The sequence below is a fragment of the Lampris incognitus genome, chromosome 1 (assembly GCF_029633865.1).
Source record: "Lampris incognitus isolate fLamInc1 chromosome 1, fLamInc1.hap2, whole genome shotgun sequence".
NCBI classification, from domain to species: Eukaryota; Metazoa; Chordata; class Actinopteri; order Lampriformes; family Lampridae; genus Lampris; species Lampris incognitus.
This window is the reverse complement of record NC_079211.1, coordinates 40,663,596-40,691,217: the sequence shown is the minus strand read 5'-3', so window position 1 is coordinate 40,691,217 and position 27,622 is coordinate 40,663,596. Positions and strand designations below refer to the sequence as shown.

General features: G+C 45.1%; 2 protein-coding genes across 2 annotated transcripts in view; both read right to left on the bottom strand.

The window, feature by feature from the left end:
• Positions 1-2,475: 2,475 nt before the first annotated feature.
• hopx (HOP homeobox) lies at positions 2,476-8,192 on the bottom strand. The gene is made up of 2 exons (XM_056291980.1): positions 7,741-8,192; positions 2,476-2,887 (listed from the first exon to the last, which is right to left on the bottom strand). Exons 1-2 carry the CDS (start codon positions 7,885-7,887, stop codon positions 2,810-2,812), a joined length of 225 nt encoding a protein of 74 aa, XP_056147955.1. The 5' UTR covers positions 7,888-8,192; the 3' UTR covers positions 2,476-2,809.
• A 17,923-nt stretch (positions 8,193-26,115) lies between these two features.
• The window catches only part of sec24b (SEC24 homolog B, COPII coat complex component), a 33,901-nt gene continuing 32,394 nt past the window's right edge, over positions 26,116-27,622 (bottom strand). Inside the window, exon 24 of the mRNA XM_056282394.1 lies at positions 26,116-27,414. Coding sequence (XP_056138369.1) covers positions 27,300-27,414 — 115 coding nt within the window. The 3' untranslated portion in view covers positions 26,116-27,299. The remainder of the gene's footprint in view (positions 27,415-27,622) is intronic.

Below are 27,622 nucleotides of genomic sequence, written 5' to 3'. Positions count from 1 at the left end.
TGATGATGATGATGCTCACTCAGCGGTAGGACGCATGCACAAAACATTACAAAGATTTATTTTCCATTAGAAATAGTAGTTTGAGTCGGGCGTCCGGGTAACGTAAGGTCTATTCCGTTGCCTACCAACACGGGATCGCTAGTTCGAATCCCCATGTTACCTCCGGCTTGGTCGGGCGTCCCTACAGACTCAATTGGCCATGTCTGTGGGTATGTGTCCTGGTTGCTGCACTAGCGCCTTCTCTGGTCGGTCATGGCGCCTGTTCACAGGGGAGGGGGAACTGGGGGGGAATAGTGTGATCCTCTCACGCACTGCGTCCCCCTGGTGAAACTCCTCACTGTCAGGTGAAAAGAAGCGGCTGGCGACTCCACATGTATCAGAGGAAGCATGTGGTAGTCTGCAGCCCTGCCCGGATTGGCAGAGGGAGTGGAGCCACAACCAGGATGGCTCGAAAGAGTGGGGCAATTGGCCGGGTTCAATTAGGGAGAAAAGAGGGGCGGGGGATCATAAGAAGAAGAAAGAAATAGACTGAGCCTGTGAATTTGGTTCTTCACTGAGTCGGTCCCTGGTCGGTGTCACCTGGTGTATCCATTTCTTTGTTTTTAAAGGGGAGGCAGACATTAGGGGGGGGGGGGTAGAAGAAGAAAATGAAATGGTTGTACACAAAGGTGCTCAACTTACTTTTAGAAAGGCTGTCGTCATGTTGTGTACACTTGCTGCACAGTATATCATGTTTAACAGCTATGGATTCACACACAATATGCGGATCATAAATTCACACACTGCTGTGTACAGCACCAAAAAAAAAAAAAAAAGAAAAGCCTGTGTGTTGAAATTCAGAGAAAATCCCATAGATTAAGCAGCACAGGCATATGCACATACATTTGGTCTTACTCTACATAGGGTTTGTAACACCACCCTCATGGATGGTTCATCTTCACCTTTGAAACTCACACCTCCTAAAACGGCTGCATGAACAAAAAGATCAAAGTTGAACTTGTAAGGTTATGGAAAACAGGTAAGATTTGTATGGGGCCAGGAGACGGGAGGACTGGAATGTGTGTGTGTGTGTGTGTGTGTGTGTGTGTGTGTGTGTGTGCACGTGTGTTCTGTCACAGTACTTTATGTGCACATGAACTACCTGTTGGGTCGGTATTAGTTTCTGTTGAGCTCGAGCTTTCTCTGCCACTCTTTACAAACATGCCTGTTTTTCTAGGATGGGTGTGACTTTTACACTAGTTGAACAGAGGAAAATCCCCCTAGGCTCAGGAAATACACACCAGTGTGTGTGTGTGTGCCATATATTTCTATCCTAATGGGGACCAAATGTCCCCATTAGGATAGAAAAGCCAGAAACCACCTACCTTATGGGGCCATTTTATGGGGCCCCACAAGTAAAAGGGTCTATTTTAGGGTTGGGACTTGGTTTTAGGTTTATGGTTAGAATTAGAGTTAGGCTAAGGTGAGGGTAAGGGTTAGGGTTAGGCATGTAGTTTGCGTCGTTAAGGTTAGGGTTAAGGGCTAGGAAATGAATGTAGTCAATGAGGGGGTCCCACAAGTATAGATTTGGGAGTATGTGTGTGTGTGTGTTTTGTCACAGTACTTTACATGCACATAAACTACCTGTTGGGTCGGTGTTGGTTTCTGTTGAGCTCGTTGTGCAGACAGTTCCCACGATCCGAGCGTCTTTTCTCTTGGGGCTCCTTGGCAGGCGACGATAACCCTTGTCTCTTCCCTCCCACTCTTTTTCTTTCTTTAACGCCAACTACTTGATCTCCTGTCTCAGAAAATTAAATATCTGGAAATTCTAACCCCCCCCCCCCACACACACACACTCAATCAGCATTCGAAAAGTGTTTCCCAATCTGTGCATCCACATCGGAGCAACACACACACACACACACACACACACACACACACACACACACACACACACACACACACACACACACACACACACACACACACATAGCTGTGTTTCTCTTCAATGGCACCTGTGAATAACAATGCCACTGCATTGTGTGACATACTTGTTGTGAACATTTTTGTGTGTGTGTGTGTGTGTGTGTGTGTGTGTGTATGTGCGTGCATGTTGAAAGCGCCGCTTATTTGCAAACAGACAAACAGCATTTTCCACCTCACTGGAAAGCGCTGCCGTGAATGTGGGCTTCCCTTGGACAGTGGCAGCAGATTCTAGAGGCATCTATTGTAACACAAGCGCTTGTGCCTTACATCTTTTATAGTTCCAGTGAAAAAGCCTGATGCTGTAACTCGCCTCCCCGCTGACAAAACACGCACGAGCTTCTGAACAAAGGCAGACAACCCCTGCCCCCCCCCCTCCGCCCGCCGCCTAAACTACATCCCACCATTGTAAATAGCAGCTTCCTCACCATATTTGGACCCTGATCACACACACACACACTCACACACACACACATGTGCGCGAGGCAGCTTCAAAGCACACGCCAGCCTTTTTTTGTTTCTTTATTTACTTATTTTAACAATCATATATCTGTTTATTTATGTAAACACAGCGGCTATGTTGGCAAAAAAAAAAATTTTCTCACACAATCTCTCAAACACAACTTCACATTCCGTAAGTTAAAATAGCTTCATAGGTACAAAACAGAGGATGGAGGGATGGGGGCGCAGGGTGGGTGGTGGTGGTGGAGGTGGGGGGGTGTTGGGGGTCAAGAGTGTTGTCGGGGGGGGGGTGTTCTTCCGGGAGCCGGTCGGCAAGTGACTTCGGGCATCAGGAGGAGGCGTACGGGCAGTCGGAGGTGGTCTCCCTTCTCGCATCACTTGGACTTCAGTCTTTGACAGAGCCCAGTTTGGCTGGAAGTCCCTCCGCTTCCCTCCACAGTGCGTTGCGTAACGTGAACCATTTCTGGAAAGACACAGAGAAACACCCCCCCGCCCACCCACCAAGTAGGAGGTGTCAGAATAACTGGCAGCCAGAGCTTATGATGTTATAGGCCATGGAGATTGTTCTTCATCAACAGTGTATGCACTCAGTGTTTCGCTGGATACTCCCAGACGGAGTCACCTTTGGCACAACACTACTACAGAGCCTGACACAAATATGACAAACACACTGAGGTAATTCACACAGCAGACCAAATTCATGACATGACGTAAATATCCACGATAAATTGCACAGGTGGAGTCAATGTATTGTCAGGGTTGATTTGATCAGAAGAGTAAGGGCCGGTGTCCCCACTCCCATTGTTAGCAACAGTATTACCTTTATTTCACTGATTTACGTTGGGGCTATGATGACCCTTGGAGCAGAGTTGCGTTTGGCTAACCAGTAAAAAAAACAAACATTGGTTTCCATCCAGTCTTTTTTTTTTTTTTTTAAGTGAATGCTGGCATTTACTGAGCCTGTTTCTGCTTTTTGCTGACCGCAGTCTGACCGTTCAGCCTATAAAGTCCAACAATCGGACATTTACCAGATGATGACTTTGCTGAATGGTTCGACACACGCCCATGACATGGACACCATTGTGTGTTTGTGGTTGTTAAGGTTGTCAAGTCTTCCATGAAAACAGTGACATCAGCTCGATAACAGTGGTGGAAACCGGAGGGGGGGGGGCGGGGTATCATCCTGATGACCCAACCAACCTACAGGCCATGAGATGTGACCCCCATGGCCCACCGTTGGAGCGACCACGCCAAGCCGAGAAAGAAACCTTTATACATTTTGTGCTGAAACACCATGAGGTTTCCATTTGGAGCGCCACTGTGTGAGGCTGAGAAATGTGCATTGATTTGATTTAACTTGGAGGAAAACTTCCCTTGAGCTCAGCTTTTCACGCCAACGTGTCAATTTCCCGCTCTGTATTTCTGAATGCAGTAAATCAGTTCCACTAGACAATAAAAACATTTGGAGGAAAAGCAAAGTTTCAGTTTTGGATTGAAAAAAAAAAGAAACTGAAATTCATCATTAAATACGGACTATAAAATCAAGAGGACCATGCATGTCAAAAGTATTGTTCATTAGTTTAGTTTCAGGTCTATATTAGATCATTGATTTAGGTTCAGGTCAATTCTAGATCATTAGTTTATTTTCAGGTCTACACTAAATCATTAGAATCAGGTCTATAGTAGATTATAAATGTAGTTTAAGGTCTATGATAGATTATTAGCTTTATTTCAGGTCTAAACTAGATTACTAGATTAGTTTCAGGTCTATAATAGATCATTAGTTTAGGTTTGGGTCTATAATAATAATAATAATAATAATAATAATAATAATAATAATAATAATATGTCATTAGTTTACTTTCAGGCCTACACTAGTTTGCTAGTTTAGTTTCAGGCCTACGCTAGTTTGCTAGTTTAGTTTCAGGCCTACACTAGTTCATAAGTTTAGTTTTAGGCCTACACTAGTTGATTGGTTCAGTTTCAGGTCTACACTAGTTAATTACTTAAGTTTCAGGCCTATACTAGTTCATTAGTTTAGTTTTTTGCCTATAAGAGTTAATTAGTATAGTTTCAGGTCTATACTAGATAATTAGATTAGTTTCAGGCCTATACTAGTTCATAAGTTTAGTTGCGGGTCTATACGAGATCATTAGTTTACTTTCAGGCCTATACCAGTTCATTAGTTTAATTTCAGGCCTATACTAGTTCACTAGTTTAGTTTCAGGTCTAGATCATTAGTTTATTTTAGGTCTATACTAGTTCATTAGTTTAGTTTCAGTTCTATACTAGTTCATTAGTTGAGTTTAGGCTTATACTAGTTCTTTAGTTTAGTTTCAGGTCTATACTAGATCATTAGTATAGTTTCAGGCCTACACTAGTTCATTAGTATAGTTTCAGGTCTATCGGGATAATTAATTTAGTTTCAGGCCTATACTAGTTCATAAGTTTAGTTTCGGGTCTATACGAGATCATTAGTTTAATTTCAGGCCTATACTAGTTCACTAGTTTAGTTTCACGTCTAGATCGTTAGTTTATTTTAGGTCTATACTAGTTCATTAGTTTAATTTCAGGTCTATACTAGTTCCTTAATTTAGTTTAGGCCTATACTAGTTCATTAGTTTGGTGAGAGAGGATGTTATAAATAGCAGTTATCTCATATTGGGATGAAGCCAATGAATCTCATGTTCATCATCTGCTTGTCTTGGTTTACAGCTACTTTCTGATGCATTTGAAAAGCCTTAAACAAGCTTCACAGAGAAACCCTGTATGACCATTCATATTAATAACCCCAGCACATTAGTATTCAACTCGTTTTCTTTCATTGACATAATGAGACCCCTGTATAGTCTACCTTTACGTCATAGACACCGCAGCACTAATAAGTCCAAACACGTCGTGTTGAAGAGGTTGAATAGGCTGTATAAATATCACTAATTTGAAAGAGGGAGTGGCTGGGTGTGTGTCGCTCAGGTGTTAACCCTGTCTAAATCACAGCTTTGTTTACCGGCAAAGACCAATGACGGCTAAGAAAGAGCAAAAGAAATATGGACAGAAAATAGAAGGAAAGACAGGAAGACCTCGGCTGGAAATGAAGTCATGTCTTTTGAAGATGGGCCAAGATTTATACCTCTTCCTGCGTTGTGTTGCCCAGTCAAGTTGGCCCCGCTTATCCCAACTTTCTGTGTACTACACAGAATGGAAAGACTCACTCACCAGCACTAGCAGCCCGAGATGGAGATTATGACTCGACATCTACAGAGGAGCACATCTGAGATTTCACTCTTTCTACAGGGAGAGTGTGTGTGTGTGTGTGTGTGTGTGTGTGTGTGTGTGTGTGTGTGTGTGTGTGTGTGTGTGTGTGTGTGTGTGTGTGTGTGTGTGTGTGTGTGTCCATCTAGACAGTAGGATAGTGCATGTTATCTAAATGTTTATGTTTTAAACATCAAGAAGAGGATCAGTGGTGTGCCACAACAGGAGGAAATATCGGATTGGCTTCGTGCCAGTGTAAATGATGCCCGTGTCAGCAGGAAGAACCGGTTGACGAAGAAGAAGAAGAACAGGTGTGTCACTGAGGTGGCAGTATTACTGGTGGTTTGCTATTTGGACTGTGTAGGCTGGCTCTGGGCCAGGGATGTGCAGATTTAAAGTTCTCTGTTCTGTCTTTCTTTCTTTCTTTCTTTCTCACTTTATCTCTAGCACAGACATTTGCCTATAACAGAATGGACTAGTTTGTGAGACAAGACACATGCTCAAATGACAGAATCGGCATTAATGCTGATACTCAAAAGGTGCTGTTAACCTCTCATTGAACATGGCTAAGCAAATGATGCAGTTGTTTGCATTCCAGATATTGAAGAGGTACAGCAAATGAGGATTTCCGTTCAGACATCGTTCCACAAAATATGAAATCTTTACCTAACAAGACGGCAGCAGAATGTTAAAATCACTTCTTCTTTTTTTTAATCACAAAGAGGTGAACGACACTATATGGGGAGTTTTGTGGTGAAGCCTTTTAATTTTCTATTTTTTTTGGGGGGGGGCCCACAGTATCAGTGGAATGCAACAGAAAGTGCCTGCGTAGCTTCAGCACACTGTCATGTCAACACCATGGCTGTTATCAGCTGTCTGAGACCTCACATCTGCCTCTGACTGGGAACACAGGCTTCACCACAGCACCCCAGCTTTCCAATGGCAGTGGGTTGGGAGCATGCGGGCGTGTGTGTGTGTGTGTGTGTGTGTGTGTCCGTGAGGGGGGGGATGCTTAAAGTCAAAATCCACCTTGAACTAGAATATGTCCCGGTTTGTTCCACTGTTATTCAATGTTAAGCTTCGACCCATAGAAATGTGTGCGGTGTCACTAGAGAAAGCCCACCGGTATGCCTTTGTGGACATGGGTAGCGTTTAACTGTAAGTTTACACAGAGGATTAGTTCAGTTCAGTATAGCGCTCACAGTTTTGAAACTAACATAAAGGGCCCCCATGTGTCATTGGCAGTGGAGCGGCTCCGGGTTTTGTCTTGTGATGGCATCAGATACACACACACACACACACACACACACACACACACACACACACACACACACACACACACACACACACACACACACACACGGTCTCTGGCAGAGACTTGTTCCTGTCCATTCACAATAAGCCACAATCGTGTCGCCGAAAGGTGACTTCATAAGCAACATAGGGTCCCTCCCCCCCAGGTGTAACATGATGAAATCGCTAATGATGATAATTAGCCTTTTATTTGATTTGTTTGATTCAGCGGTCGTGCTCGCAGCTTTAATACCCCATTAAGGTTTGGTAGTAAAAGTTGGGAAACCGTATTCCCACAGCAGCAGGCCCGTTAAAGTTGAACACAGGATCGCGCATGAGAGGAAAAAGAAACGCATTCTGTGTGTGTGTGTGTGTGTGTGTGTGTGTGTGTGTGTGTGTGTGTGTGTGTGTGTGTGTGTGTGTGGAGACTAAACAACAACAACAACACGTGCAACACAACCACCAACCAGTGATGCGCGCGGTGGCCGTTCAGCGATGCGCGTCCGAGATAACCTGACGCGCCAGATAGCGCCCGCGCGGTCTCGTGATCCTGCACGGTGCCGTCCGAGAGGCAACCCGGAGGAACGGTTCTCTGCCGCGCGCTGTCAAACCGTGACACATAATTCGAGAAATATGGTCATGTCTGCATTCCCAGATTCCCAAACACAGCACCATATCGAGGATCGGGCGGGTTCGTGTGTTGAGCTGTGAGCTGCTTATCTGTGCATATATCGTCAGTGTGTGCGTATCGTCAAGTGTGTGGGTCCTCACCCGTGTCTCCTCCTCGGACAGGTCGCACTCCGCAGCGATCAGCATGAGCGACGCCTCATCCGGATGCTTACTGACTCTGAAATTCTCCTCCAGCACTTTGATTTGGTCCTCCGCTAACTTCATACCATCGATCCCTTTCGAAGCCATTTCTTTCCTTTTCTGTTTCGAAATTTCTTCTCCCCGGCCCCTTCTGAAACAGAAGTCTGCTGGGTTATCTGGAAAATTGAAAAGTTTGAAAGAAGGGGTGGGTGGTGGTGGGGGGGGGAGTCCTGCTCCTTCGCGGGGTGGGGGTGCGGGGGTTGAGGGGGGGAAATATTCCAGTTCAAATAATGAAAAAAGAAAGTGCCGCGGGTCCTAAACAAAAGGTTGTTGACCGAGTCTGAGTGACGGACGCACTCCGCCGCTGCTGCTCACGCCTCTGTGAGAATGAAGTGGGAGTGTGTGTGTGTGTGTCCGTGTGTGTCTACTACTGTCAACAGTGTGGCAGAGCCCTCCCCCTGCGCTGCGATGTAACACTCTGTCACGCTTTGACGCGACGACACACACACACACACACACACACACACACACACACACACACACACACACACACACACACACACACACACACACACACACACACACACACACACACACACACACAAGAATGAGAGTCACTCAGATCGGCATTTGGTCAGACCAGTCAGGCTGCAGGGTGGAGCAGTTTGGAAGGATGTTAAAAAAAAAAAAAACTTAACCAGGCGACGTTGTGACTTGGAACGGATCCCGTGACTGTTGGCGATGCGGTTCCTGCTGATGTCATGCTGCATGGCAACTATGAGAAGATGTTCTGTTTAAATCACACACTCGGCTCCACGCGGCGTCGTGTTGAATTTGGCGCGCTGCTGCTGCTGCTTATGATGCGATGTCAATGTGCAAAAAAAGAAAGAAAAATAAAACAGAAAAAAAATTTCCCCGCCCTCCTGACGAGTGTTATGATGATTTTGAAACAACGGAAATGTCCTGGTCTATAGTGTTGACTTTCGTTTGGAAGCAACTGTAAATATTGGCATGCCAGGGTTCACACGCCCTTCTCTCTCTCTCTCTCTCTCTCTCTCTCTCTCTCTCTCTCTCTCTCTCTCTCTCTCTCTCTCTCTCTCTCTCTCTCTCTCTCTCTCTCTCTCTCTCTCTCTCTCTCTCTCTCTCTCTCTCTCTTTCTCTCTCTCTCACACACACACACACAAACCCCCTAAACACCATCACACACACGCACACACATTTCCTTTTGATGCTATCTTTGGGATTTGATTAGACCCATAATTATGTGGTGCTCTCGCTGCACTGTTTGAATCGAGGGACTGCAAGGCTCACGGGAGACCCCGTGGATTTTGGTTCCTAATAGAAGTGCGCCTCATAACATTTACACTAGGTCACGCTATCTTAATAGACGCTTGATAAAGACTTTCTTCTGCTTTACACCTGTTAAGCGCATGACAACGGATGACTAGTAAGAGAGAAATAGCCCACTGTGGAGTCCTGTATCTCACAGTCCCATACTTCCAGTTTTATTTGTTTTTAAGGTCTCAGGTCCGAATTGATTTAACTGTAGTAAATGGTAGGAAACCAAATGCACACAGGTCTTACACTTACCATAAATTGGGCATAACCTCTCAGCCTTTCACGCCTAATTTATTTGCAAGTGTCTAATTTTCCTACCATCTACTTCCTGATGCAGCCAGCTGGTGCCGTGACCACAAGCGTTTCATTATTTTGTGTATATTTGCGTAATGTCAGTCATCTGCAGCAGCAACGTCGCAGGCTGTTGCACGCCACCCTGTCTGAATGCACATAACAGAATATGCTGAAACATACAATGATATCTGTCATCTAATTTGTGTATGTAGAGTCCGGTCCAGGGCGGCACGGTGGTGCAGTGGTTAGCGTGGTCGCCTCACAGCAAGAAGATCCTGGGTTCAAGCCCCAGGGTAGTTCAACCTTGGAGGTCATCCCGGGTCGTCCTGTGTGTGGAGTTTGCATGTTCTCCCCGTGTTTGCGTGGGTTACCTCCGGGTGCTCTGGTTTCCTCCCACAGTCCAAAGACATGCAGCTCAGGTGAATTGGCCATACTAAATTGTCCGTGTGTGTGTGTGTGTGTGTGTGTGAGGGGGGGGGGGTGTGGGCCCTGTGATGGCCTGGCGGCCTGTCCAGGGTGTCTCCCCGCCTGCCGCCCAATGACTGCTGGGTTAGCCTCCAGCATCCCCGCGACCCTGAGAGCAGGATAAGCTGTTTGGGTAATGAATGGATGGATGAATGAATGAGTCTGGTCTACTGTATGTCCTATTTGTTTCATTGAACTCACTGTCAGGTCCTTTTATCCCTGTTTTCAAAATTACTTATGTTAATTTTGTGTTTACAAACGTTGCATTAATGAAAGGAAACGTTATCTATTAAGTTCAAAGGTAAATCTGATGTGTGCTGTTTTAGACATTGCATGTATGAAGGTGTCAAAATCTTTGTTTGCATCGACAGGTGAATCCTGATCCTATCCAAACAACAAATAAAGCTGCACGCAGCATGTGCTGCTCTGTGAACAAGCTGTCCCTTTATGACTGCAAGATTAATAGGCTGCAATATACTTCTGAGGAGCGTGCAAAATGAGTCATAATACTGCCAAAGCGTAACACCATTGGCTGTGACAGCTGATAAGAGAGGTGCTTCCTACCTGGATGATCCAAAGGTCACACTGAGCCTCTGGTTGCAGCGGTGGTCACCACACCCCAACCCCCACCCTTCACCCCCAATACTGCAGATGGTGTTTTTGCAAACCAGTAATTTGACAGGACATGCAGCTTGGTTACTGTCAGGCATTTCACTGTATGCTTGTTTTTTTTGTTTTTTTTTCTGATGCTGATGCCCCAATAAAGGTAAATTGGACTGAAAATGAATCTAATATGAATAAACCTGGCATTCAATCTAACTGTGCATTAGTCCGTTCTTCTGGAGCCAAACAGAAAGGAGAAAGTAGCAGTTTGGCTCGCTGCCGTCCGAAATTGTCCACTGGTGTTTTACTCTGGTGACATAGAGGACCTTATTTTCACCTAACTTCCATCAGCGTATGTATATAACAAGGAAACAGTATTAAATCAGAGGCAACTGAATATGCATTTTATCAAACAGAGACACTTTTTCTTAAATAATGATAATCAGTCATACTGGTAAGTCGGGAATGCATTCGGAATGATGGAGCAGCAGCTGGTGGTAGTAATCCAACACATTAACGTCCCTTAGCTGCTCAACAGAAAGTCTGAATTCTCTGATGATAGTAAATAAAGGCAATCATGAGGCTTTTGACAAACACAGTATCAATGTGGGTGGCACGGTGGCCTCACAGCAAGAAGGTCCTGGGTTCGAGCCCCGGGGTAGTTCAACCTTGGTGGGTCATCCCAGGTCGTCCTGTGTGTGGAGTTTGAATGTTCTCCCCGTGTCTGCGTGGGTTTCCTCGAGGGGCTCCGGTTTCCTCCCACAGTCCAAAGACATGTAAGTCAGGTGAACTGGCCATACTAAATTGTCCCTAGGTATGAATGTGCGTGTGTGTGTGTGTGTGTGTGTGTGTGTGGGCGGGCCCTGTGATGGCCTGGCGGCCTGTCCAGGGTGTCTCCCCGCCTGCCGCCCAATGACTTCTGGAATAGGCTCCAGCATCCCCGTGACCATGAGAGCAGGGTTAGTGGTTAAGATAATGGATGGATGGACAATAGCAATGTACCTTGTATGTAAACAACAAGACCTTCTACATATAGGTGTTAAGTTACATGAAAGAGATATTCAGTTTAGCACATAACAGTGAGTAGCTCCAGGGCCCACAATGAATACAGGGTCTGCCAGGCTAAAGATATTTAGGGTCATGACCCTTTAGTTCATGGCAGTGCTGTATAGTACAATTATAATTGTGAGAGCAGCAAGCCAATCCTTCATTGTTCTGGTGGCCAGTGAACTCAGGATAAGTCTGAAAGTATGAGAAGTGGGTTTGTGACGCAAAGGTCATTGTCCGATTGTTCGATTCCCAAGTTGACTCGTAAAATCGAGGCGATGGTCGCTCATGCTGTTGCAACCAGCATTTAATTGTGTGAGTTGCACTCTATGCAACGTAAAGCAGGGCAGGGCTGAAAAAGAGCTTGCTTGCAAAACACACAAGACTCAAGCTGACAATTTACCAATACACAGGATATGATGTTTGTGCTGTACTTCAAGGAGAGCATTCACACTGTAAGTCAATTCGGCCAGCAAGCTAAAAGAGTGTTCCCATTTTCTGACACAATTTGGGAACCTATGGTGTCAGTGGTCAATGTAGACCACTAACAATAATCATGTTACACCTGGGGGGGACCCTATGTTTTATATATATATATATATATATATATATATATATATATATATATATATATATATATATATATATATATATATATATATATATATATATATATATACACTACCGTTCAAAAGTTTGGGATCACCCAAACAATTTCGTGTTTTCCATGAAAAGTCACACTTATTCACCACCATATGTTGTGAAATGAATAGAAAATAGAGTCAAGACATTGACAAGGTTAGAAATAATGATTTGTATTTGAAATAAGATTTTTTTTACATCAAACTTTGCTTTCGTCAAAGAATCCTCCATTTGCAGCAATTACAGCATTGCAGACCTTTGGCATTCTAGCTGTTAATTTGTTGAGTAATCTGGAGAAATTGCACCCCACGCTTCCAGAAGCAGCTCCCACAAGTTGGATTGGTTGGATGGGCACTTCTTTGAGCAGATTGAGTTTCTGGAGCATCACATTTGTGGGGTCAATTAAACGCTCAAAATGGCCAGAAAAAGAGAACTTTCATCTGAAACTCGACAGTCTATTCTTGTTCTTAGAAATGAAGGCTATTCCATGCGAGAAATTGCTAAGAAATTGAAGATTTCCTACACCGGTGTGTACTACTCCCTTCAGAGGACAGCACAAACAGGCTCTAACAGGTACTATTTAATGAAGATGCCAGTTGGGGACCTGTGAGGCGTCTGTTTCTCAAACTAGAGACTCTAATGTACTTATCTTCTTGCTCAGTTGTGCAACGCGGCCTCCCACTTCTTTTTCTACTCTGGTTAGAGCCTGTTTGTGCTGTCCTCTGAAGGGAGTAGTACACACCGGTGTAGGAAATCTTCAATTTCTTAGCAATTTCTCGCATGGAATAGCCTTCATTTCTAAGAACAAGAATAGACTGTCAAGTTTCAGATGAAAGTTCTCTTTTTCTGGCCATTTTGAGCGTTTAATTGACCCCACAAATGTGATGCTCCAGAAACTCAATCTGCTCAAAGAAGTGCCCATCCAACCAATCCAACTTGTGGGAGCTGCTTCTGGAAGCGTGGGGTGCAATTTCTCCAGATTACCTCAACAAATTAACAGCTAGAATGCCAAAGGTCTGCAATGCTGTAATTGCTGCAAATGGAGGATTCTTTGACGAAAGCAAAGTTTGATGTAAAAAAAATCTTATTTCAAATGCAAATCATTATTTCTAACCTTGTCAATGTCTTGACTCTATTTTCTATTCATTTCACAACATATGGTGGTGAATAAGTGTGACTTTTCATGGAAAACACAAAATTGTTTGGGTGATCCCAAACTTTTGAACGGTAGTGTGTATATATATATATATATATATATATATATATATATATATATATATATATATATATATTATCCTGGTACCCAAGTCTATTATGCAGTAAAATAAGCAATAAATTCTCATTACCTGTTAAAAAGTGAGATAATTAACCATTCTCTCTATACTGTCCACCAGTGCAGCAGTATGGTGGCGCACATTCACGTTTGCGGAGGCCTCACCCAGTACCATCCATGCAGTGCCTTTGTCCACCTCTGCGTCTAAGTTTGTCTTCATCTGATGGCTGGGAGAGCTGGAGCTAGATCGGCTGAGAGAGCTCGGTCTGCTGCGCCCGGTGGGCCCAAGGACCACGGCCCTGCCTGGAGCTACGCCCGAAGAGGAAACACTGAGGGCGGTCTGACAGGACGCGGAAATGGGGCAGGCTAAGCTAACTGCTAGCCCATGCAGACCAGCAGTTCCGACAGTCATCCTGGCTGGCGTTCGTTCTCCTGGACAGTGATTTTTTTTGTTTAGTTTAGATATTTGTGTTAGTTTGGCTATATGTGTTATTGTAGTTCTTGTATTTTTTGGATGTGCGTTTTTGTCTGTGTTGCACTACTGTGGGCTGGGGGAAACGATGTTTTGTTTCATTTCGTGTGCGCAAGTGCATGAAATGAAATGACAAATAAAGTGTTCCTGATTCCTGAGTATTCCCTTTTTAGTCTTTATTCATGGCCTGCTAATACTCAAATGAAAAGAGACAAGGCATGTCAGCATTTAACAGTATTTTACTCACAGTTTGGAATACAATTAAATCATTGTATTGTTTTCAATGACTGGATAAGTAAAATAAATGTTTTCTCTTCTTCATTTAGTTTTATTAGAAAATATGGCGCATGAGAAGATAAAATAATATCAGTTTAACAATGAGAAGTGAACAGTGGAGAGCAATCAGAATCGATGTCACATGAGACCTTTCGGAGGACCTGGTCAAGAGTTTAGCAGCAGCATTTTGCACCACTTGTAAACTATCCAGATGGATGTTTTGTTGATGCAGGTGAAAAGGGAGTTATAGTAGTCAAGACGGGGCGATATAAAAGCCTTAATGTTTCCATCTCTGCTTGAGACACAGCGGGCCTGAGCTTTCCCATGTTTCTCAGCTGGAAAAAACAAGAGTGAATCAGACACTTGACATGTTGGTCCAGATTCAGAGCCTGATCCGTAGGGACACCAAGATTTCTTATGGAGGATTTAACCGACAAGGCAGGAGACCCAAGACCATTCCTTATCTTGGGGATAAGGCTCGGGGGGGCAGAAATAAGGGTTTCTGTTCCGTCTGCATTTTGCTGTAAGAAATTATCTGCCATCCAGTTTTTATAGTGTTTAGGCAGTTATTTGAAGCTGACAATTTAGCTAAGTTTTGAGGTGTAAATGAGACATGTAATTGAATACCTGATTTTGGTTATTTCAACTGTTATTGTCTGGATATTTACTGGTAAAATTGTTGGATTAAATGTCATGTTTTGTTTTTTTTTAAATACAAATTTTTAAACAAATAGACCGCTGTGCCACCCAGATGCCCTGATGATTCTAATTTTTAACCAAAGACTCTTATTAGATCATATTTTAGTCATGCTTGTGTCAACATGCATCATAATACCTCTTACAGTGAGGAGAGAATGTTTTGCTAATCATACTTTTAAATAAGTGGCATCTTAGGTTTAATATGCCCCCCATTTTGAGATATCATCTGGTTCCTATGGAAAAGTAGGGGACATACGGTTTACGTAACTCGTGACGGAGAGGCAAAGGCCTGAATCGTAACGATCCCATGCGGCATTCCTCCGTAGAGACCCGGGGTCATTTCTTTATGGGTTTCAGGTGAGACGGCCATCGCCTCCCACGTGCAGGATACTGTTGTTTTAACACATAATTACAGGCAGAGGTGACAAAGTCCCATTGCCTAACTGTGCATCAGGAAAACCAACACGGTTGCTCGCCGTCAGAGAGGACCCATGTGTACAGATGTTTATCATAGGTGAACAGATGTTTGTCACGTCACAGGAGGATGAGGTTTCAGTAGTTATGTCTGCAGACAACAGAGGGGAAACATAATGTGCCCTGAGGACGGGCTGGATTCATATCAAAACATTCCTTGCTGGATTGCTCACAGCATCAAGACATTTTTCTAATGTTCATCCCATGGCGTGGGCGAACGTTGTAGACAGTCAGATGATCAGTCAACTAATATAATCCAGTAAGCCTACATATGTTGTGGAAATGAGGCGTTTTATCATGAGATATTATCAGCCACTTTAGATGCAAGAACACCCAACTGACCACATCACTCCAATCAATCATCATCGGCGGTCACTCGGGGTCGAGTATGACTGTCCTCTTTCTGGGTCTTCAGGTGGGTGCAGAGGCCGATCCTGGAGCCACATAATGGGGGGACATTTGTGCGTGACATCTTTTTACATGGAGTGGCTGATGTGCCTGCAGCCACCACACGGTCCTTGGCAGGGGGTGGCCAGAGTCAAATGGCATGGAGAACCAAGACGATTGGGGACCACCCTCTGTTGCAGCCTTCATCTGCCTTCACTGCCGTCGTGACCTGGAGACATCTTCCACCAGTTCCTCTGTTGATGTCTTTGTTGGATTGCACTTCATCTGTACCCCCCCCCCCTTGACCTGTCCGCCTTTGGTGACCCTACAAGGAGCCAAGCTCCGGACAGTATAGCTCTTGGGATCACTGGTACATGCAAGCTTCTCCACCATGGCAAGGTGGCAATCCAGGGGAACACACACACACACACATCACTCCAGTCCTGAGGTCGCTACACTGGCTTCCTGTCCGTCAAAGAACTGATTTTAAAACTCTGCTCTTGGTTTATAAAGCACTGAATGGTTTGGGGCCAAAATACATTTCTGATCTTCTGCTACACTATGAACCATCAGACCACTCAGATCATCTGGGACAGGTCTGCTTTCTGTCCCCAGAGTCAAACCTAAACATGAAGATGCAGCTTTCAGTTTTTATCCACCACATATCTGGAACAAAGTCCCAGAAGACTGCAGGTCTGCTGCAACTCTCGGTTCTTTTAAATCAAGGCTGACCTGTTTGCCGCTGCCTTTTATTGAATAAAACTTGAAGCTTTCTGATTTTCTTCTTACACTGCTCTGTAACTTTTACTCTCTTTATTTGTTTTTAAATGTATTTTTATTGTCTTTTGTTGTTTCTCTTAATGCCTTTTATGTTTTATGTAAAGCACTTTGAATTGCGTTGTAGCTGAAATATGCAAGACAAATAAATTTGCCTTGCCAACTGTGACAAACTGAAACTCACACAGTTCATAACTTATCATTTTCATTCTGTTGTCTAAGGCCTTTATCTGCCAAATATGAACATTAGAAAAATGTCTCTAAATTGTTTCTTTGGTATTTTGATTTATTTTTTCAGCTGCTGAGCGATAAACTTCAGGGTATTTTTCTTCTCCGTAGTGGCTGGATAGCACTTCAGAGTGAAAATCTCCCAGTGTTAATTTTACAGGAGATGCAAACGGCACTCTGTAACACCAGATCTGAACATCTAACATCCTCTGTCGGAAAAAGAAAAAAGAAAAAAAAAACCATAAAACACACAAGAGGAGGATGTCGAAGCAGCCACATTCCCGCCCTGATGAAAAGGGAGTGGGAGGTCCAAAACAAACACAAGGCTCAGTCTGAAAATGACGCCGCATGGTCTTCTTTAGAAAAGCATGATACATTGCGATAATGGCATACCAACAGTAGGCAGCTATAAAAATGAATCTCGTAGTCCTCAGGGAGGCAATTTCTTTAACTGGCACTCCCCCTCATGTCCTCCATCACAGCTATTTAATTCACGTAATTCACAAACAAAACCTGATTTCTACTAGAAAGAGACCAGGAGGAGCCAGGCTAAAAGGAGGGAGTCCATCGTCGGAGGAGGTCTGCAGCCAACACATGGACCTTACATAAGTCTTATATCAGGTCCTCCCTTGTCTCAACTCCCCATTTTCACTCTATTTCTCTCTTGACTCTCATAGAACAAAAACATCTGGGAATAACTAATTCACATGGGCTGGGTAGAGGCAGAAATATGGCTGTTGTGTTACCGAGAGTTCAAACATGAGCTGGATTGAGACGTGAGACAGACAGAGCCATAACATATCAAATTTTGCAGGTTTCTTTTTTAATCCAAGGTGCATTGCAGTCGTATGAGTACACACACACACACACACTTAGTATGGGTGGCCCCATACTGGTGTAGAATTTTCCGATTCCCTCACAGAATCTGACTTCCCTTGGCGTGAAGCTAGATTAGATTAGGCTACCCTACCCTCTTACCCCCTCCCAACCCTAACCCCCTAACCCCTAACTGTAACCTGTTCACGCCAAGGGGAGTCAGACTCTATGAGGGGATGAGAAAAGTTCACTACTGGAATAGGAGAATTAAACCACTAACCCTGGAAGTGTTAGGTGAACTCTGTACCTGATCACTCCAGCAGGACCACAGATACAAAGGGAGAAGCCTAAAGATAGACAGAGAAATATGTGTCTGAGTCTGTGGCCAACATGCTGTTTTCTGGCACTGGCAGCCTGACTGTTGAGAGGAAGCATTAACGACACCAACCGCCAGCAAGGAAAGCCAAGATTTAGCTCAAACGACAGGAAACTACTTCCCTGAGTCAATTTGGGGATCTGACCAATTGAAAAAGAAGCACAAAAGGTCTAAAGGAGCTGTATTTTAAGGCGGTTAAAAAAGACAGGATGTCTTACGTAACCGGGTGGATTTATTCATAGGATGTCAAACGAGGGGGCCCCGATAGGTGACTAGCTCTGCAGAAAGGGCTGAGCGTCTACAGAGGTCGACTTGGAGGAATATAGAAAGGCACTGCTAGCCAAGTACAACAGTCCAGGCCAACCAACTGAAGCACTGCTTTCTTTTTATGGGAAACTATATGAGGAGGTGGGAGAGCGCTCCTCTCAGCTACACAGCACTCCCCAAAACAAAGCAATTAAACCCAGTGTAATGTCCATTCACACAGCTTTGAAAGACAATAAATTCTTTAAAAGCATTTGACATCTCCGGGGCTCGCCCCAAACTCTGCTATCAGGGCTGTTCAAGGTGGGGTTTTTTTTAGAAAAAGGTCAGAGAGACGGCAGTGTTGAGAGCTGACACACAGTGATGCATTACATATTGTTGTCTCCTCTCACATATTGTAATGTCAGTGGTTATTAAGAATAAACCTCAGCTATAGAGTGATATGTAGTAGCCCGGTTGGTCATTATCATCCAGTCGAAAATCAACAGATATCCTCAGGCATAACATGTAGGTTTATCAAATGCAGTTATGCTAATTTTGAAATGTTTAGGAAGCCTGAAGTATCAATGTGATCAATGAGCGGCATGTGGGGGGAGGGGGGCATGGGTGGATTACCGAACACGCCTACCGGACCCAGGCCCAAGGGCTCAGGGGAACGCTAAGCCAGAGCCTCTGTGCGAAGTCGTTGTTATTAACTTTGCATTTATCGCTTAGTCAAAGGGCTTTCTCCGCCAGCTCAAGAAATTCAACCTTCCTCAGGAATTGTTGATTCAGTCTTACACTGCAATAATCCCATCTGTCCTCTGCACATCCATCACTGTCTGGTTTGGTTCGGCCACCAAACAGGACAGGGACAGACTACGATGGACAGTTAGGTCTGCAGAGAAAATCATTGGTGCCAACCTGCCCTCCATTCAGGACTTGTACAGCTCCAGACTCAGGAAACGGGCAGGCGACATCACTGTGTGATGGGTCCAACTCCTTCCAACTCCTCCCCTCTGGTAGGCGCTACAGAACACTGTATCCCAAAACAACCAGATATAAAAACAGTTTCTTTCCGCGAGTTGTCATCCAAATGAACACTTAACACTGTCAAATAAATCCAGTCATTTTGTATAGACTGTACTGTACATTGTACGTATACTTGTTCACCCTGTCATGTCCATCTACCTCAGATATGTATGTATGTAGGTAACCTGCTAACATCTATTTCAGCATCTGATATATTCTCCGCACCATTGCACTTTATCACCTCTTATTTAACCGGTATAAGTCAATCCTTGTGTATATATCTGAAAATTGTTGGGTTGTAGTGTTGTTATTCTATGTTAAGTACACTGAGAGAGCCACGAAGTCAAATTCCATGTAGTGCAAACCTACATGGCCAATAAACATGATTCTGATTCTTAGTCATTCATGTCAATAACAGAGCCCCAAACGTCCTACTGAAAAACTTAATGAAACTGCAGCTGAATGTATGTCCTAGTTAATATGCTGTTGGTGTTAATTGTGTGTATGTGCACTGTAAATCCCGTTAAGGTACAGGTGAATTTAATTATTGTGCTGTTGGCTGCAAGTCAGTGTACCTGCTCTGCTGGACCCATTGTCTCATAAATTGTCTATGGGGGTGCAAAACAAAACTGAAAAAAAAAAAAAGCAATTGTTTTCTATTTAGGCCTATTCCCCGGGCCTGGCGTATTTGCAAAGCTTTATTCTGGCTATGCCAGGGGAGTGTGAAATCAAAGTCCTTCTACATGTGGTTCAAGTTCAGGAGATGAGCCTCCTCCAGGAGGAATGCACATCAAAATAAACTGGGCTTTCTTCTCTCACTTGGAAAGTTAAGAGGGGCTAAACGGGAGTGGAGGGAGGAGGAGACTGGGGGAGGTTAGCCAGTGTGTTGATGTGTTGAGGCTGCCGGAAAGCTGAACAAACAACAGCGTTTGCTCCGAACACAACTCTGTCGTGAGGATGAGGGGCGATGATGGATGAGAAGGTTCATAATGATGACTGGACAGGCAGGTGTTATGAAACGGGTGGTGTTTGTGGTCAAGGAAACATCCAGAATTCAAGAGTTACACTGGTGTGCATTTCAACCACCGAGGACAGATAATGAGCTCTTCCAAAAAAAAAAAAGCCATGAACCTGATCAGCTAGGCCATAAGGGTCTGCTTTACAAAGCCAAAACATGCAACTAAAAGGAAAATAAATCCCTGCGAGCGCCCTGCAGCAGATGCTAGGTTTGCTGAACCGCAAGGGTTGAAAGGAAGCACGCAAAACCCGTATCTGGTGAACATGTTAACGCTTCCCTCTCTGAGATTACGAGATTTCCCCCCCCCCTCCTCTAGTCTGACTGCCGACCACGACTATCTGAGGTATATCCGGTGTAACAATACTCCATTGTATGCTAACATGACAAGAAAAGACTTTGAAGTGATTCCCTGAAGACATCCAGTGCCGGATGGCTGGCAAAATGGCTCAAAACCCACAAGACCGAACTTCTTTCACATGTTGAGCGATCTTGTTTTGCCTTCATGGGAAACGGGAAAGATGGGCGGGTAGACAGACTCCTCTTTATAAATGGCTGGCTCAAGTCAGAATGTATATGTGCAGTAGTCTGCCATGAAATGTACACCCTCCCGCACCACGCCCGTATTTCAACAATGTAATGTTGTAACCGCCGGCTGTTATGTCTTCACCCACCACTCCTCTGCAGTACATGGCCCTTCCAAAATGTTCAAAACATTTTTTTAATATCGATTGCGCAGTTGCTGTTGCCTTGACCCCTGACCTCCTTGCTGGTTGTGGTTGTGTTAGTGATCTAGGATTTTAAAGTCAAATTTGTAATTGCACTTGCAAGTCACTGGAGAGGGCCCCCCCCTTTTTTTTTTCTTCCCAATTGAACTTTGCCAATTACCCCACTCTCCGAGCCACCCCAGTCGCTGCGTCACCCCCTCTGCCTATCCGGGGGGGGGGGGGGCTACAGACTACCACATGCCTCCTCCGATACATGTGGAGTCACCAACTGCTTCTTTTCACCTGATAGTGAGGAGTTTTGCCAGCGCGTGGGAGGATCACGCTATTCCCCCCAGTCCCCCCCCCCCCGAACAGGTGCCTCGACCGAATGGAGGAGGCGCTAGTGCAGCCTCCAGGACACATACCCACATCCAGCTTCCCACCCGCACACACGGCCAATTGTATCTGTAGGGACGTCTGACCAAGCCGGAGGTAACGGGGGGGGGGGGGGGGGAGATTTGAACCAGCGATCCCCCCTGTTGGTAGGCAACAGAATAGACCGCTACGCTACTCGGACGCCCTGGAGAGGTTGTTCTCAAACATTTCCATACCCCAGTTGAAAAGAATTTGTGTCATGGACTTGAATATGGAGAAGTGTATAGTGTTTGTTTTCTTTAAAATTGTACAACCCACCACAATATATGCGGGGACACAATGGCAGTGGGAAACCCATCATTAGTATTGCCATTTTTATATATGTCTGTCTGAAGTGGGTAGCTTCTAACAAACCATAGTCAAATCAAAATTATTCCTCCTTTCCGAGCGGGGGTCTCGGAAAACGTGCCCCCCGACCCACAAGCGTCATCGGAGGGGGCACGCTTTAACAGTACAGTGCGCTAAATGACAGCGTTAACTCGGTTCAGTGTCTGAAGCGTTGGCTACCAGTCTCAGCAAGGGAAGCCGTGACCTCAAGTGCTCAGGAGCCCATCAAAATTTGCTCGGATGTGGGGGGGGGGTTGGCCTGATGCCAGTGGGTGTGTGTGTGCAGAAGGACCAGTAGAAAGTGGGTGTTTAAATATAGTTAGGGATACAGGCGGGCGGTAAGTCGTTTGTCAGATGAAAGAGAGCCACATGAATGTATTGTGCTTCGACAATTCACTGACAGTAGTGAAGGGAGGAGTAGCAAAGCAATGAGGGACCCCTGAGTTTGATTCAGTAAAGCTCGCAATACTGTAAGAGAGACTACCGTGCGCGTGTGCGCGCGCGCGCGTGTGACAGCAAGAGAGGGAGAACTCACTGTTGGGAGAACCTCTTGCACCCATCCCTCTGAGTGAGTGGACTCATTTCAGATTTGTGACAAGTATAGCAAGCAAAGTCAAGTGTTGGCTTACTTTTCTGTGCAGGAAATCAAACCTTCACTGCCTTTTTTTTGTGCCTTTTTTTTTGTAGGTGTGCCCGAAAACATCTTTATTCCGTCACAATTCTTTAGGTTCATCGTGGAAAACAGACACCACCTATCGTATCTAAGCTGCATTGAGGAGCCTCAGTCCGTGTGACCGGCCGTCGCCTGCCAGGCGGGCACTGAAAGCGTGACTGGGTAATAATATATTTGAGGTCAGGGTGTAATTCCTAAGAGGACAACAGTCAGACAGACCATATGGGTGCCAGATATGTTTGCAGGCGGACCAGAGAACTCAGAGCAGAGGGGCATGCTTCATTTACCATTTGTACGTTTACAGTCTATTACCGCCATGAGAACATTTTCGAGGGCTAACTTAGGAATGTATCCCTTCTCAAACTTTAAACAAAAAGGAAAGAAAAGGGGGCTACTTGGAGACGGGACTCTGCTTCGTATGAAAACGAAAGGAAAACTATTTCGATCGTTTTAAGGAATCTTGAACAGTTTGGTGCTTAACACTAGAACGGCCAGGGCCGTCAATTTGGCTGTTCTGGATTTTCAAAGTTTAGTAACTTTGTGGGAAAAAAAAGAGAGAGACCTGCCGCTCCCCGAATGCGCCTAAAATGGTCTATATTTGCATCAAAATGAGTTTTAGATCAATTGAACAAAAAAAGTTAGAAGACCTACCTAAAACGACCGCGAGCGGTCAAAATGACGGTGCACAATTTGCGCGTCATCGTGCGCGTCACTTCACTATGGCGCGTGTTGGTCGCGTCATTTCCTCCGCCAAGTTCGTTGCTCTGTCCTATGAACGCATTAGCGTTCTCCAGTGCAGAGTAATAATCTAAACTTGATTTTTCTTTTTTCTTATTATTTCCAACATGTCTGGGTACAGACGCCGTTTCAGACGCACCATGACTACCACCGAGGCGTTGCAGTATTTACAGGCGCTGGACAGCGGCCATTTTGAATTGTTTGAAAAATATAATCAAAGTCGGTCATTTCGGTGTCAGTCGTTTCCTAACAGAAATACAAACACATGCGATGCATTAATATCTCAGTCGGATATTTATCTTGACAGGATATAGTGTAGCGAATTCGGGGGACAACGCAGCCACAGGAACTGCCGCGGCCGGGACGCGAACCCGTATCGCCCGCACCTCAGGAGACATCGCTAACCGCTAGACTAAAGGGTCAGACCCGCCAGTCGGCGGCCAGCGTGTCTACTTATCCATGCACGTTACAATAGTTTAAAAACCGGCCGTCATTTTGACCGCCCATGGTCGTTTTAGGATCCCGGTCGTTCTTTAGGACGGGCCTAGAAACAAGACCAAGAGTCGCCTGACAACAGTGAAGAGAGGTTGTGTTGATGGTGTGTATTTTGGCCGACTACACCACGTAGGCCACCTTGATGGGACTGCTACTGAATAATTTGTTTAGCAGGCAAACCAACACTCCAGTGAATCAAACAGTACAAGTCGTATCACAATGAGTGAGCCAACAGAGAGGCAGAACTACTTTGTTGAACTTCGGCGGTACAAGACACAGATTCATTTTGCAGTGGTAATACCTGGGCCACAACATCTGGGTTACTCCAAGACCCCAAAACAGGCTGAACTGGGGGTCCGGGTAGCGTAGCAGTCTATCCCGTTGCCTACCAACACGGGGATCGCCAGTTCGAATCCCCATGTTACCTCCGGCTTGGTCGGGCATCCCTACAGACACAACTGGCCGTGTCTATGGGTGGGAAGATGGATGTGGGTATGTGTCCTGGTCACTGCATTAGCGCCTCCTCTGGTCGGTCAAGGCGTCTGTTTGGGGGGAGGGGACTGGGGGGGAATAGCTTGATCCCCCCACGCACTACGTCCCCCCGGCAAAACTCCTCACTGTTAGGTGAAAGGAAGCAGCTGGTGACTCCACATGTATCGGAGGAGGCATGTGGTAGTCTGCAGCCCTCCCCAGATCGGCAGAGGGGGTGGGGCAGCGACCGGGACGGCTCGGATGAGTGAGGTAATCGGCGGATACAAAAGAAAAGAAAGAAACAAAAAACAAACCGGTTGAACTGCACAGCTATGTTACACAGTATGTGTGGTTAAGGGGGTCAGTGAAACTGTGGTTGTCAGCCTAGTTCACACACGTGGGAACTCCACTGGTGTGAAGCCCTAAAATGAGGAGTGACAACTTCTTTGTCTTTATGCACGCTCATTAATCCAGGTATGAAAATCAAAGAAAGTTGAATCAGTTCATCTGGACATCTTTGCTAGACCTGTTGGTCGAGTGAATAACTGCATGCGAAGACAATACAAGCGCTCATATTGTTTGTAGTATGACTGTTCCCCGGCTCACTGACTTAGCCTGTATCTTTCCCAAACTTTCACTTCACCAAACATAAAAACTACTGTAATTTACCACAGGCATCAGCATTTACCAGCATTTACCACAGAGATGTGTTATCTCTGTGAGCCACATAGCTTCCGCTAAATTACCAAGTTGCAATCCCAAAAAATGGTATGCCCAGACCTACATAGTGACTTGCCCTTATCCACTCCACACTCTATGTGTAATGTGTGTTGGTGTTGAGATGTTGCACTGAGTGAAGCCCCATCTGGAAATAATAAGATGCCTTTAAAAAGGCATGCAGGGGGCAGACATTTCATGCATTCTCCATGACACCGTTTGGTGGGAAAAAACCTCAATATGGAAACTGAACCTGCTGTTTCACCTTAAAAAGCTGCATTGTTTAAGACCTGACAAACATATGACTGCACATTTAATGCTTTTAGAAAACCACGTTCATTTCATTTTACGTGAGGAGACCAGTATCAGCACACAGCATAGAAGAAACAAATGATTGGAAGAAGTGAATTTTGGTTTGATGCACATGTAAGATTCCTCGTTAGTGCATTGAGATCTGAAGTGGTGAGAGACAGGGTTGCGGAAAGCATATTAAGAAATGTCGAGACAGGTGGAATGGCGGTCTATTCCATTGCCTACCAACACGGGGGTTGCCGGTTCGAATCCCCTTGCTACCTCCGGCTTGGTTGGGCGTCCCTACAGACTCAACTGGCCGTGTCTGCGGGTGGGAAGCCGGATGTGGGTATGTGTCCTGTCACTGCACTAGCACCTCCTCTGGTCATTCACGGGGCCTGTTCGGGTGGGGGGGGATAGCGTGATCCCCCACATGCTACGTCCCCCTGGTGACCCTCCTCACTGTCAGGTGAAAAGAAGCAGGTGGTGATTCCACATGTATCAGAGGAGGCATGTGGTAGTCTGCAGCTATCCCCAGATCATCAGAGGGGGGTGCAGCAGTGACCTGGATGGCTCGGAAGAGTGGGATAATTGGCCAGATACAATTGGGGAGAAAAAGGGGGGGAGACAGAAATGTCGAGACAAGTCAGTTAATTTCCCCAAAAAACAATCTTATGTGCGAATAGTATCTGGCCCAATTTTCTGAAATAAAGGACGAATACCTCTAAGAATTGTATGCCGAGAGTTGAGGGATAAAAGGCATTGTCCAAGTTACCACATCTATCTGCTCTTCATTGAGTGAGTGTAAAGCCCTCTGAGACTGCAACTGTTATTTAGGGCTAGACAAATGAACTCAACTGTATACCCACCGACAAGGTATGAGCACACAGCGTTGGGACAGTGACAAATATAACAAGCTGTCAGTCACAAGGTACACCATTTGCAAAAGGTCTCGTGTTGGATTCGCTCATTTCTATTGCTTGGTGCCACTGACAGGTGTAATGACGTAGACCAGAGGACCATTTTTACTTTTCTTTAATAAGATGGTTCATAAATTATCGCACATAAAAGATTTTTTTTCAATTAGTTAGAAAGTGGATAGCAACTTCCATTAGCGCCGAGGGAGAGAAAAAAAACAAACTAAGAGAGGGTTATTGACAAAGGATTTTTTTAGCTTGATTTTTATAATTTGGAGTTTTAAACAGCAGAGAGAAGGACAAAGAAATGGGGTTTATTCAGGGTCTCAATGTCCAACCACTGTCGAGTTGTCTTCCTGCTACGCAGAGAGTTGTCGTCTATCATCAGACTAGCAGCAAATAAAATGGCGGCATGAGCTTTTTCTTGCAAAGCAAATGCCAAGATAATGTAGAGGGAATGTTCATTTTTATTTCTCCAGTGTTTTCAGATCATTTTTTCGGCATTTTCCGCTTTATAGTGACAGTGACAGTAGAGACAGACAGGGAAGGCAGGGGAGAGAGAGGGGATGACATGCAGCAAAGGGCCCGGGCAAGATTTGAACCCAGGCCGCTGCGGTAAAGACTCAGTCTTATGTGGTACACGCTCTACTAGGTGAGCCACCGCGGCGCCCATCTCCAGTGTTTTTAAAATGACTTAAATCGAAAACAGGGGAAAGAAGGGAATGAGAATTAAAACAAAAACAAACAAAAACATAAAACAGCACTAGCTACATGCGAGGCTTACAGGGAAGAAAAAAAAAACTAAAACTGGAGTGGCATCTTGCTGGCTTGGGTTTCCCACCCAGTTCTCAGGAGTGACAGTTTTGAAGGGTGGCTACATGAGGCGCCAACAGCGGCGGAGAAAGATTCTCGTGGAGAGACGGGAAGCTGGCCAAAGGAGGAGCTTGTTCTACTTGCCAGATTGATCTGAGATTCATTCCTTCACTTCATCACACGCTTTATTTCCTACGAGATCCACAGTCCTATTTGCCGCCATCCGCCCCTCCGATGGTCAAAGGCCGTGGTCGACCAATGAGCTCCGAGGACGTGGTCATCCAATGGGGATGTTGTGATGGGGGATATGGGGTTGTAACCTGGTGATGTTCGCACCTCGCCGAGACTGGACTGAGGGCGAGATGTGCATCCAACGCCATTGGTTGGAGGTCCAGGGTATCTGTGATTTTCTTTCCTCTTTTTCTTCCTCTTCTTCTTCCTATGCATGGTCAAAAGTTGCTATGTGGGTCAAGTGGAGTCTAGCTGGACATTTGCTGCTGAATGTGCTGGAGGAACTCGTGGTAGGAGGAGGCCGCCTCAGACCGATCCTCCGTCAGGTGCTGAAAGAAGGTGGCCTTTGCAGAGGCATCATCCCTGCAAACACAAACCAGCATTAAAGGGCGAGCGGGGGTGTGACTTGAAACTGAATATGAGTTTGTAAAAACGACTTTGCCAGGCCCTTTTATCACAGATGGTTGTTAAGCCATTTCTCTTATCCAGGGCATCTCGGCAAGAGAGCAACAGTGGAATAAATAAGATTCCTGAATGACCAAAATTACAAAAAGCTAACAGTAATTAGCTT